General features: G+C 35.9%; 1 protein-coding gene across 1 annotated transcript in view; it reads left to right on the forward strand.

Annotated features, from left to right (window-relative positions):
• DTHD1 (death domain containing 1) overlaps nucleotides 1-13,899 on the forward strand; it is a gene marked incomplete at both ends in the record, with an annotated part of 77,758 nt that overhangs the window by 25,767 nt on the left and 38,092 nt on the right. The window contains 4 exon segments of the mRNA XM_079723237.1: nucleotides 2,854-3,018; nucleotides 4,722-4,857; nucleotides 5,111-5,264; nucleotides 12,214-12,458. Of these exon segments, the coding sequence (XP_079579363.1) occupies nucleotides 2,854-3,018; nucleotides 4,722-4,857; nucleotides 5,111-5,264; nucleotides 12,214-12,458 (700 nt within the window).

A 13,899-nucleotide genomic window follows, 5' to 3' on the forward strand; every position in this document is an offset into this window, starting at 1 on the left:
CCTTGAACTCAAGAAAGAGCAAAGTCAGTTATTCTTGAATAAACAAGTTGATTTAATAAAGGTTGATTATGTTTTACAGAACTATTAGTACATCAAAATGTCATCTTTTGTGGAGTATAATCAAGGGCTATTCACTGCCTGGCGATACTAGTTGTCAAAGTTTGCTAATAATATGTATTTTTAAAAAAGTGTTTAGTTGCAGTGCTGTTAAGAACAGCTGGGATAAATAAGGATGCCAGTAAATTATTTAATTTCAATATGAGTTGTATCTATTATCATATTAAAGTCTAAATTTTAGGTGATAGATGTGCTAACTAACCTAACTGTGGTAATAATTTTCAATATATACAAGGATCAAATCATCACATTGTACATATTAAACTTGCACAAACTTACATGTCAATTATATCTCAACTGGAAAAAAATAGTTTAAATTTGACCTTAATATCATTAAGGACTTTTTTGATTTTAAGTGACAGAAAAACAAACCCAAAGTGCTTAAGAAAAAAAGAATTCTTTGGTCCACATAAATTACAAATCTGGGGATATTTTTATTTTAATATTTCTCTTGGACCAGGAAAAACCCAGTCTTTCCTCTCTTTCTGCTTCCTCTGTGCCACTTCCATCCTCCAACATGCTTATTCCTCATGCTGGTACTATTGCTATGTCTTCAAAACTCCAAGTTCAGCAGAAAAGAGGAAACTTCTTTTCCCCATGAGTATACATAAAAGCCCTGGCTCTTATTCTTACTCCAAATCTGTCACAAACCCATCACTGAACAGATCACTAAAACCAAAAGGAAGATGTGCTGTACAAGGCAGGCTAGCCTAGTTTACGGCATGGTAACACAAACCTGATTCATCAAAGACAGGCTTGGTCGTCCCACTCCTAGACTTAAGCTGAAGGGCAGCCACTGTTTGGTTGTTGTCATGGTGGCAGAAGAAAGACCTTTGGATAGACCCACACTAGTAATTAAATGCTTAGCCTGGAAATGACAAAATGACATTGTTCACTCTTCATTAACCAGAACAAGTCACATGGCCCCACTCAACCATAGGGGACAAGGAAGTGAAACTGTATCATGTGCTCAGAATGGTAGGGGGAAATTGGGTATTTTGAAAACAACACTGATGAATGCCAAATGTAATAATTGGCTCAGGTCATATACCCACCTAGACCTGGGAGTAGGGTCAGCCCCACTGCAGCTGAAAACATGTAGGTTTTCACAGAAAACAGACTATTATTAGGAAAAAAGTAGGAGTTATTATCAGAAAAAAATATATATTACATATAATTAAGTCAAGTTCTAGTAAATGACCAAAGTTCTAGATTCAGTATGAGTATATCTTCCTGTGTTAATAGATTATTAACTTCCAAGTTTTAAAAATTTTACCATATTTTTGGTTATAAACCAAAAGCCAAAAACTGTTATATTTTCCCCTATCCTCTTGATTTTAACCTGGTTGATCAACACAGTCTAAAGTTTTCAAAGTAGACATTTTAAATCTAGTTCAGTTCCTAATTTATGATTTATAGGACAGCTAAACCTGTGAAACTAAAGTGGTTTTAAACCCGTAACTAATTCTATTCACAAATAAAGATGTGGGATTCACACTTATGTCTTCATTCTTTAGTACCTAGCTAGAATGGTTCTGTCCCCGTTGTGGGTTTCAGCAGCATTAGACCAGGTTTTGTTTTCCTTTTTCCAGTAAGATGTTCAGTATCAAGTATTTTTCTTTCTGTAGCTTTTAAGTGAATACCCATTTAAGATACCCATTTAAGTGAATTTAAGAAGAGTTTATTGTAAGGCTACAATAGGTACTCTCTGCTTTCTCCATCTCTAAAATTACCCTAATTATTTCACCTTGGTTTTTTTCCTTTTCTCTCTTAGCATCTGCTCTGTTTTTCCTTTCTTAATAATCTCTCTGCTTATTCATATTCATAGCCCAGGGTACTACGGCCAAAGGACAATAAGTTACAATCTCTGGGCCTTTTTCTTAGTCAAATTTCAAAGAAAGAAATCAAATTGGCTGTGTGTTGGAAGTTGATCTACTGTTAGCGAAATCAGCTCTGGTTGGGGGTAAGTATCATATAGTATATACAGCTGCCTCTTTTAAGGCTTTGGGGTGGGGCAGGTTAGCAAGGAGAATTGTAAAAGAAAGCTAATTGGTCATGTCTGCTGTAGGAATTAGGATGAGAATATCAATACCATTTATCCTTACTACAATTTTAAGTGCTTTACAAATTTTAACTCATTTAATCCTATGAGGTGGATAGTATTATTACACTCATATTACAGATAAGAAGACTGAAATATAGGGAGGTCAAATAACTTGTTCATGGTCATACAGTTAGTAAGAGGCAGAGCCACTCAGAATTTGGAAGTAGGCAGTACTGCTCCAGAGTCTATGGTTGCTATACCACGAGACTTGGCTATCCTAGAGCATCAGTTTACATCAGTGAATTTATTGACTTGGGATATTCCCTTAACTCTTTTGCCAGTAGTAAAATGTTTCTCATTCTCCAAAGCTCATCTTCAATACTAGCATTTTCACTTTGCAAGCTTTCCTGAACACCTTCTTTCTGCTGTTAAACCACCCTGTACATTCTCTTCATTACCACACAGATCACCTTGTCCTGTGACTGTTTAGTACTGTAATACTGTGAGCTTCTGTCGAGCAAGGGCAATATACACCTTATCTTTGTGTTCATGGTGCACAGCATAATTACTGGCACATAATATATACTTAATGAATTGTTATTGGATTATTCACTTAATGAAAGAATGAATGCATTAAATATGATTTATGCTACACAAAGTTTACCAGTTTCTCTTCTGCTTCCGGATTATAGGACAAAAAGCACTTCCATAAGAAAACCTGGGAACAATACTTGTGAATCTTTGAAATTATTGGGATTCAGAAGCCAAGACAGTGGTTGGTTTGTGCTTGATGGTATGGTAGTGAGAACCGTGCAAAGTGGCTTGATATTATTTGAATTGCGTGAACATTTGGAGAGGTAATACAACAGTAAACAATAAATATTGATGATATTATATCCTGATGGTTCGTAATTGATGTTTACAGAAGTAGAATCATAGGATTAAACCTTTTATTTCTCAAATAGAAATATGAGTAGTCCTTTAGGGTGTGCTTAAAATGCAAACTAGGCCTGACATGAATATGCTATCTGTAATTTCATTCATGATAGTTTAATAGGTGCTGTTGGAAACCACTCTTAACTTAAATTTATTTTTACACCTTTCTTCTAACTCCAAAATAGTTTTAAAATAGCACCTTCATTTCTGAAGTTTCATGGAGATAGTAATTAACCATTCATATTATGCTTATCTCCTATGTATATATAAACTGAATTTGTTATTCCAGTGTCCTCATTTTGCTTTCTCATTTCCATGTTTTCTAGACAGCTCATTATGAGAAGACTTAGACGTGTTAAGGTTCCTGAGAAGTAGACACTCATAAAGAGAGGGCAATCACATGTCCAAAGATAGCCTTTATCTCATAAAGGAAGAGCTTACATCTATAATTGTCTTGGGTCAGTTCCCTAGAAAAAGAGTCTAAGATGAGAATGCAAGTGATTCTTTGAGAGAGGGCTCTCAGAGGACTCCTGTAGAGTGATGAAAGAAAGCAGGGAGGGTAAGGGAAGAAATGGGAGAAATTATGGCTTAAGCTTAAGTTTTACCTCAGCCTGATACCTCAGGGGAGCTCTGAAGTGTGAGTTCCAAGGAGTCTGGCTTTACACTTTTGCATCAGTTAGTCTTTGTCTGTGGATGTGGTGCTGTTCTGGGGGAGGGGGCTCTTATAGAGCAATTTTCTGGAGAACAGTTGGGCAACAGGTGGGCCAAACCAGGAGGAGGGATTTGAATTAGTTTGCTAGGCTGCCATCATAAAGTATCACAAACACGGTGGCTTAAACAATAGAAATGTATTGTCTTACATTTCTGGATTCTAGAAGTCCAAAATCAAGGTGTTAGCAAGGTTTATTCCTTCTGAGGACTCTGAGGGATCTGTCCCAGGCTTCTTTCCTTGGCTTATAGATGGCTCATTTCATGTTCACATGGCATTCTCTCTGTATGCATATTTGTGTCCAAATTTATTTTTTATGACACCAGTCATACTGGATTAGGATGTACTCTAATGACCTCACACTGATTTGATTACCTCTGTAAAGACCATATCTTCAAATAAGGTTGCATTCCAAGGTACTGGGGATTTGGCCTCCAACACAGGATTTGGGTGGAGGGGACACAATTCAACCCATACAGGGTCCACCATAACAACTCTTATCACACAGTGACAGAGATGAATATTTCAATCCCCACTTAATAATGACATATATTTTGTGTCCTATTGATAGTAAACAGATTATCTGGATCATCTTTCTCTTTTTGAAGTAATACTCTTTGGTAATGCTAGTTAAAATATAATTTAAAATATGCTGCCATATTTAGAGCTAAGCTGAGGCTGGATGACTTCTTTGTTTATGGGCATCTGTTTTAGAACTTGATTTGTTTAAGCTGGTTTCCTGACTGCCAAGAGTTTCATTCAAGTCATTCATGAATTTAATCAATTAGTCATCAGAATGCTTGATTTTTAAAGGAGGTTTGGTTAATAATGGCTTTTTGGGGGTGTTATTAGTTATTCTTGATATTTTTGAAACTGGCTGTTTCCCTCAGGTTACTCCTTCTTTCTTCCATGCAGGTTTATAGTGCTTCACCCGTCTTCCATTGTGGACAATAGCCATTTGGTTTCTTTTGTGAAGTCTTTGGAGGAAGCCATGCTCAGCATCACTGTTTGCATTGTACTTTATCACCAGAAACACAACCCACATAGAATCGTTATTTTATTTTTTTCTTTTTTTTTTTTTTTTTTTTGTTTCTTTTTTTTTTTTGCTGTACGTGGGCCTCTCACTGTTGTGGCCTCTCCCATTGCGGAGCACAGGCTCCGGACGCGCAGGCTCAACGGCCATGGCTCACGGGCCCAACCGCTCCGCGGCATGTGGGATCTTCCCAGACCGGGGCACGAACCCGTGTCCCCTGCATCGGCAGGCGGACTCTCAACCACTGCGCCACCAGGGAAGCCCTAGAATCGTTATTTTAGTGGTGCCTTCTAAAGATTTACATCAGGTGCTTAGGGACTTACGCTTGGAAGCGTCTAGTGGTCCTCCAGAGCCATCTCGCCATTTCCAAGTGAAAGAAGGAGAACAACTCCTTTTAAGGTTTACTGGAAACATATTTGCTTCAAGTAAGTATCAAGAAATCTTTTTGCATATGCTATGGGCTATCAGCCACAAGCTTCAGAAGGAGTCCACTAAACAGGTTTTACTAAGGAAATCTTCAAAGAACTGAGGGGAAGCTTTGGAAAAGTAGGAAGAGAAAAAGGACTTATTTACTTCTTTCTTTCCAGTCTGCTTCTTCTCTTTTTAGGGCATGCACATTCCTTAATGGGCAGACCCTAAGTGACACTTTTAGAAATAATCTTCTCCATAATTTGTATAGCTGAGTTCAAGCTAGGATCATCTCTTTCCTAGTGTCAGTGTCATTGTCTCATAAATATTCCTCTGTTTTCACTATTAGCCATGTGAAATGGAATGTATCAATATTTCCATAGAGTAATAACAGTGATCTTTTAAAAATATGAGTCATACTTTATTACTCCCCTGATTAAAACTTTGTAATTACCTCCTATTCCACTTTAAATAATACCCAAACTCTATGTTGTCCTACAAAGAATCTAACATGAGGTCAGTGGACTCCCAAGAGATGTGTGGATAGACTATATTCCAGCGTAACTGTATTATTTATAATTCCAGTTATTCTATTTTATATACTTAAAAGACTACGCTGGGAAGGAATCAATAAGCTTCACCAAAGTCCAAAAGAGACCATAGCACAGAAGTGATTAAGAACCTCAGATCCAGATGACACACCCCTGCTTACCTCTTATCTTTATATTTATCTAGTGATCTTTTATTTCCATTATAAATCTTATCACAACTTGAAATTACTTTACTTATTTGTTTATATACTTTTCATTCCTATATTTATGTTCTTCACTGGAATGTAAATTCCATTAGGGCAGTGACTGTGTCTTTCTTGCTGTGTACCCTTGAGCCTAGAATAGTGCCTGGTATATCAAGGGCTTTCAATAAATATGTAGTGAATGAATGAATATATGATGATGCTGAGGAAGACAAACAGGGTGAGTGACTATGAGAGAAAGAGAAAAGGAAGAAAAAGAAGAAGACAGAGAGAAAACAGCTGTGTGAAAGAAGAGAGAAAAAGAGCTTTGGGGGAGTTGCCATCACAGCAATTTCTTTTATATTGATTCAACCCCTTTTCCTTTCTAACTCCTTTCCTTGAGGCAGAATAATATTGAACAGCATGCATGTAAAGATGAGGTGTGGGGGAAATTCAGGAATGGGTTTTGTGGGAATTTCTGGCCCAGGAGTCCTGTGATAGACTTGACTTGAAGTAAGAGTCTCTGTTTACTTATAAATTAATATAGATCTCATTCATTCTTAAGTGGTGCCTATTTTCTCTCTAATTCTGGAAATTAAGCTCCACTGGCTCTTTGTTCTCTGTGGCTTCAAAAACGATGTGGCTTAAAGCTGAGGCTGCCCTGTTTTTGGTATCTCAGAAATAAGTGAGATTCAAAATGTCCCAATTTGAAGTATGTCTTCCACATTTGCATGCAGAGTCTCAGCCATCTGAGCCAGCTGATGGGACCTATGGAGTGAGTGACAGAATGTCAGAAAAAGGGGAAGGGAAAGGAGAGGAGGAGAGGAAGGAAGGGTGGAAGATATCCCTTCCTACTTGGCTTCCAGAGTAGAAACTACGCTAGGATAATCCCTCTAAGAAGAGAGGGTCAAAACCTGGAAGTGTCCCACCCAAACTAGTAATGCAAATGACTTCCTGTAGTACTTGGGACAGCAGCTGTGATTACCTCCTGCTCCAAACAGGAGAGAGTTACTGTGCTTCTCATAGGCAATGGTTGAGTGTAGTATTGCCTATAATGGGGAATAGGGAGTATATGCTAAAATAAGAGTGCCTGGAGACAGGCAGCATGTGTGTGGTCCCTCCATATAGGAATGAAGAACTCCTCTTCACTCAAAGAAAATGAGTCAGTCAGGATGCCAGGATTCTTTCTCCTTTGCCTTTTCTAGAGACTCATGGCCAGATCTGGAGCTTCACTGGATTTTCTCCATCTAAGAGGAGCAAGACCCTCAGTAAAGAATTGATACCTGATCCTTCCAGCAGGGCCTGTTGTAGCCTCTGTGAATCTCAGATACAAACTGCCAGAGGTTGTCTGCCTGGAGGTCCTCCCCTCAATCCATCCCCACCCTCTTCTCTAGTCATCTCCTACTGTATTTTCCTATCTCACTTATAATGATCACGTTTGGAGAAGCTTTTCCTATCTTTCCTGATTACATCTGTTCTTATTTTACTTATTCAGATCCTTATGTAATTCTCTTAGTGCACATGGTCATAGATATAATCTTCTATTTATTTTTTAATTGCTTGATCAATGTCAGTGTCTCTGACTACAGTGCCATGAAAGGAGGGCCTGTTTTATTGGTGGGCCTGCTTTATTTTAGGGGGGTGCCTAAAAGCTAGAAGAAGTATTTGTTTGAAGAATGAAGACAAAAGCTTTGGAACAAACTTAATATTATAGTATTATGTGATTAAAAGTATTTAAAACTTTAATTAATACATTTAGATGACTGCCCTCTGAGAAATATCAAAATCTCTATATTCCTTATATAGAATACAGATGATTCTTTTGACTGAGGACCTTGGGACATGGAGATAATTTCTACTTCTAAGAGAAAATAAGGTAAGTATTCCTTTGGTTTTTATGTTGGCCTTTGGCATTCTTCTGGACACAACTAGAATCTTCTTTCTCTCTCTAGGTTAGAGCTGTTGATTCAGCACTTAAGCTTTCTATTGCATCACATCTAAGCCCCCAGTGCTCAGAAAATCCATAAAGTGCTAGGAAACGGGCAGACAGAATTTTATATAATGACACCTTAGCACCACTCATAACATCGAGTAATGCCCCAAAGAGGTCTGTGTGTGTCCAAGTTGCCCCAAATGCCCTTTGGCCCAGAGAAATAGTTTTCCTAGACACATGTGTTAGAATGTCAGAATGACCTTCCTTTTACTCATTTAACAAAGATTCCCTGTCCTTATGTACATTATATTTTACTGGAGAGACACAGAGAAGAAGCAAATAAATAATAAAATGTATAGCTTAATGAGGTGGAAAGTTCCTTACAGAAGAATAAAGGAAAGGAAATAGAAAGTCTCAGAGAGAGTGGCAGATTTGCAATTTTAAATAGACTCATCAGAGAAAGTGCCATTTCAGCAGAGACTTGAAGATGAGAGAGCAAGCCATAATCCTATCCCAGGAGAATTTGTCCGAGGCAGAGCAAGGAGGCTGGGATGGCTGGATGAGAGGGAGGGAGAGGAGAGTTGGAGGAGATGAGGTAGGTACTGGTCATGCCTTGAAGGCCATTTCAAGGACTTTGCTTTTTATTCTAAATGAAGTGGGGAGCCAAGAAGGGTTTTCAACAGGGGCGTCACATGATCTGGGTCAGATTATATCTGTGTTGAGATTAGATGGTATAAGGCAAGTGTAGCAGCAGGGAGACAGGTTAATGAGCCATTGCAATGAATCAAGCAAGGGATGATGGAGGCTTAGAGGCAAAGGTATTAGAAATTGTTTCTGGTATTTTTGCCATAAGTATCTTTGCCATAGACATTTTTGCCGCAAGTATTTTTACTGCATAACTAATTAGCCATGAGACAATTTTGCTATAAGAGGTATAATGGCAAAAAATAAAAGAGGGACATTTAAAAGCACATAATGAAACATGAAAAATGAATAACAAAATTATAAATACTTTACTGCGACACAAAATATTTAAATACAATTAAAATGTGTGTAGATTCATGACAATGCTGCACAGATAACTGATTTTATTTTGTGGGTTGTACCTAAGCACTTGTCTTCCAAGTCTTTTGTTCATAGTATTTTATACATTTTTTTAACTTGTTTATTTGTCTTTCTGTTTGGCATCGCACTTTTTCTTATTCACTAAAACTTCATCCTTCACTGAGAGAGGTATCGGTTTCCATATACTAGGACGCATATTTGTAACTGAGCTTTGTGTTGCATTGCAAAACCTTCTACACTGTTTGTCCTTTGCATATTGTCACATGTTTGTTGACAGATGTTCCAAAGTTCTATGGGAAATGTGGGTTCAACTCTGGGCCTGCCAGGCTCTCAGTCTCAGCCTCTTTCTCCCCCAGTGTAGTGTGTTTCAAAATAAGAAACAAATTCTTGGGGTAAAACATAGTCATCTGTCATGATTTTTTTGTTGTATATGTCAAACCAAACTGTTAACCAGTTATTTTATCTTTTACAGAAAAATTGCCTTATGGCCAGATAGTTATACGGCAAAAATGTGGTGGAAAAAAGGCTTGTGGCAAAGATGTCTACAGCAAAGATGCTTATGATGAAAGTACCTAGAACTGGTGGAGATGTGTTAGGACACAGAAATATCCTGAGCCAGTGGTTCTCATGAAAGTCTTCTGGTTCTCTGTGTTGGTAGCATGTCACTTCTTCATGTGACTTTTCTAAGCAAAAGCATATAGGTCTATGTTTGTACTTCCTATGTCTTCAATGAAAAATATTCCAATATACATTATTGAGAAGAAAATACATTGCTATAAAAAATATCTAGTAACTCACAAAAGATAAATAAATAAATAAATTCTTTAGTTCTTTAAATGACAAATATTTATTGTATAGCTCCTATCCTACTATCCGTACTAGGAACTATGTACATAATATGTTGACGAGAAAGAGGTTCTCAAAATGTCAACTAATGATTGTTTTCATAATTTTGGTATGTAATGAGTGACTTTTGGTTTTACTTCTCTAAATATGCCAGAGTGAGAGAAAAAAATAAAATAATGTAATTTCTTTGTGCTATTTGTTCCTTTTTTGGTTCTTTTTTTTTTCTGTGACAAAGAGTCTTCAAAATCTAGTGTTACATCTTAGCAACAATGAAACTCCAACTTAAGTCTACATAATACTTTCTTTGATAACACTAAGATCATGCTATTTATTATCAGTAAATCCTCAATAATTTCATCCTTATTTCATATATAAATGTGATTCTTAGAGATTTACATTACAAATCTTTATTTTTTTAATTAACTGGCAATACAAGGTAGATAGGTTTTAGAAATAGGTAGAACCAATGTGACTATGCCTCATCCTCCAATCTTTATATACTGATATACATTATCCCTTATGAGTAATTGTATACCTGGCAGGGAGTATGATTCAAGGGGTGGAAGGAGAAATTTACTAAATTATATTCTGTTGGGACAAAAGTAGCAACATTTTTCTTGGTAGTACTCTAGTGGCATGGAAGTAGAAGTTTGCTAAGTGTTCCCACAGTGATCTAGAAACTCTAATTTACTATTTGCTAGATGACATTTCAGTGACTCCAAATAATTTATCTTTTTTTTCTCTTTCCCTTTCTTTTTCTTTCTTACCAGAATGAAACTTTTAAAGCAAACCCTGGCTAGTCATGCCTGTCCTAGGATGTCCTAGGAATCTGTTTTATTCAAGGAGCCAGGTTGCCTCTAAAATGTAGACTTAAGCAAAGGGACATACTCCTATACCTTCCATAACCTTGAGTTATTCTAATTGTAGATTTAATTGTGCTTTAGAAATTCACCAAAATGACCTCTAGCAGTCACAACAAGGAGAAAAGTATTAGTGTCATCTACATCTCTCACAGAATGCAAGAGGGAAAGCTTCCCTTGAGAGAGAGAAAGAGAAAGCTCTGGGCAGTCAACTTTCAGGCCTCTGAGAGCAGCAGAAAGTTGCAACTTAGATATAAAAGCTTCATATTGATAATTTTTTAAAAAATTTAAGTGGGTTTCTTTTGTCATACAAATTCAAAACAATGTAAGAATCCATCTTCGTTCTTCTCATTTGCTGTCATTGCTATTATTTACTGAGCCTTTATTATGTGCCAGGCCCTGTGCCAATCATTCTATCCATACTACCTCATTTCATTCCCAGAACAATCCTAGGAGGTAAGTTTTATTTCTCGTTTTAAAGGTAAGGAAGTTAAGGCTCCAAGAAGTTCAGAGATGTGCAAGAACTGGTTAAATATTATGGCATAGGTAAATATTAGAGGCTGAACATGGATCTAGATCTTTATGTCAGAAACATATTATAACCGCTACATTACAGCTTACTTTTAAATTTTGCTAAGGGTAATGCACACTTGCCTTATGAATATCATAGTGTCTGTTTTACTGTTGCAATGAGAATGTGAAATATCCTGTCATGGTAAAACCCCCAAGAGTGAAATGTTATGTTCACTAAAGCTCCATTATTTTCAGTGGACAGTTGAGAAGACTTTTACATATGCTTGTTTGGGGAGAATTCACCGGGTTTTAATAGAAATTTCAGTAACTATTAAATCTAGAGACTATTCCATTTGGAAGTTCTAGAACAGCACTGTATTTCTGCATGGTGAAAATGTTTTATATATGTACTCTCCCACATGGTAGCTACTAGACAGATGTGGTTATTGAACATTCGAAGTGTGGCTAGAGCACCTAAGGAACTGAATTTTTGATCTTAATTAGTTTTAACTTTAATTTTAAAAGCCACATTTTGCTAGTGGCTACCGTATAGGAGAGCACTGTTCTAGAATGTCTGTTGTGAGGTCGTGATAGTGTGCAACGTGATATGAATAGTTAAGTGAAAGGAAAAATATCATTCTTAAAAAGTGAAAATGATTTTCTAAGTAGAGAAAGAGATGAGTATTTCCAATGGTTTCTTGTTGTAGCAAAATGGAATAGAAAAAGAAAATCAGATCAATGATGACTCCCACAAATGCATAAAAAAAGAAAAAGAAAATCAAAGATTATTAGATCTAGAAGCAGCCAGACAGCACCTCGTCCAAGTATAGATGAGAATCATTTTAGTAATTTATACAGTCTCAGCCTAGTGCTGCTTTATTAGGTTATGTTTTGACAAGAAGTATTGACACAAAAAAGACAAATTTTTTAAAATGAATGATTATTTGGATTTTTTAAAAATAAGTAAAAAATGTAGTATATATTAATAGTAACAAATGCATTTTACTTCTATTTAGGCAATGGGAAGGATTATGGAAAAGACTACAAGCTTATTTTTCATTTACAAAGGAAACCTAGACTGGAACTCCTAATCAAAGAGGTGGATGAATTTGGAAACTATAGCTGCCCTCATTATAAGGGTACCATTGTAGTTTATAAAGTACCTAAAGAAAAGATAGTCCACAACTTGGATCAATCTCTTATACTTAATGAAAACAATTATCAGTTGCCAATTTGCAAATTACCATTGAAATTGCCAAAGGTGAGTCATTTTACTTCCCTAATTACTGTATTTTGTTAATTCTCTATAATTCTCTACCAAATTCAATATTGCATAAATACAGATACTTATGGTTGAAAGGAGAGATAGGAATAATGTTGATAAGGAAGGATAAGATACAAGAGTGATAGAATTCATGTCAGGATTTCTACTTTCTTCCATATCAACTTTGTAATAGGAACAATTCAAGTTGGTCTGGTCCTGACAGTATGTTGTTAATGACTATTGCAAAAATGTCATTCATTTTCTATAACTGATTCTGAGTAACTTAAAAAAATCATTTATAAAAACATAGAATACCTTTCAGAATACAACAATTTTTGAAAAATCCTGTGGTGACAAGGAAAATGACATCAAAATATTTTCAGTGAGACTTACCAAATCCTGCACGTTTGTTTTAAGAGTTAATTACTCTTTCATTTCTGATTTTGAGGTTTTTTTTTTCTTTTTGGTTAGTCTAGTTAAAGTTTTGTTAATTTTGTTTATCTTTTCAAAGAACGAGCTCTTAGTTTCATTGATCATTTATACTGTCTTTTCAGACTCTATTTCATTTATTTCTACTCTAATCTTTATTATTTCCTTCCTCAATTAATTTGGACTTTTTTGTTCTTCTTTTTCTAGTTCTTTCAGGTGTAAAGTTAGCTTATTTGCAATTTTTCTTGTTTCTTGAAATAAGCCTGTATCGTCATGAACTTTCCTCTTAGAACTGCTTTAGCATAGATACTGGTATGTCCTGTTTCTGTTTTCATTTGTCTATGTAGTTTTTGATTTTGTCTTCGAATTCTTAATGACTCATTGGTTATTCAGTAGCATGTTGATTAATCTCCACATTTTTGTGAATTTCTCAGTTTCTTCTTGTAGATGATTACTAGTTTCATGTCACTGTTGTTTGGAGAAGATGCTTGACAGGATTACAATTTCCTTGAATTTATGGAGACTTATTTTGTGACCTAACACGTGACCTATTTGGAGAATGGTCCACATGCACTTGAGAAAAATGTGTATTCTGCTGCTTTTAGATGAAATGTTCTTTCTCTATATATATATCTATTAGGTTCATTTGGTTTAATGTGTTGTTTAAAGTTGATGTTTGCTTATTAATTTTCTGTACGGATGATCTATCATTGATGTAAGTGGAATATTAATGTTCCTTATTATTACTGTATTGTTGTCAATTTCTCCCTTTAGGTCAGTTAATATTTGCTTTATTTATTTTGGTGCTCCTATACTGTCTGCATATATATTTATAAATGTTACATCTAGAGGAGAAGTTACAACTGATATCACAAAAATAAAAAAGATCATAAGAAACTACTACAAACAATTATATACCAACAAATTAGGCAACCTACATGAAATGGATAAATCCCTAGAAACAAAAAAATTTTCTAAGATTCAGTCATGAAGAAATAGAAAATCTGAA

This window comes from Hyperoodon ampullatus (genome assembly GCF_949752795.1).
Source record: "Hyperoodon ampullatus genome assembly, chromosome: 1".
NCBI classification, from domain to species: domain Eukaryota; kingdom Metazoa; phylum Chordata; class Mammalia; order Artiodactyla; family Ziphiidae; genus Hyperoodon; species Hyperoodon ampullatus.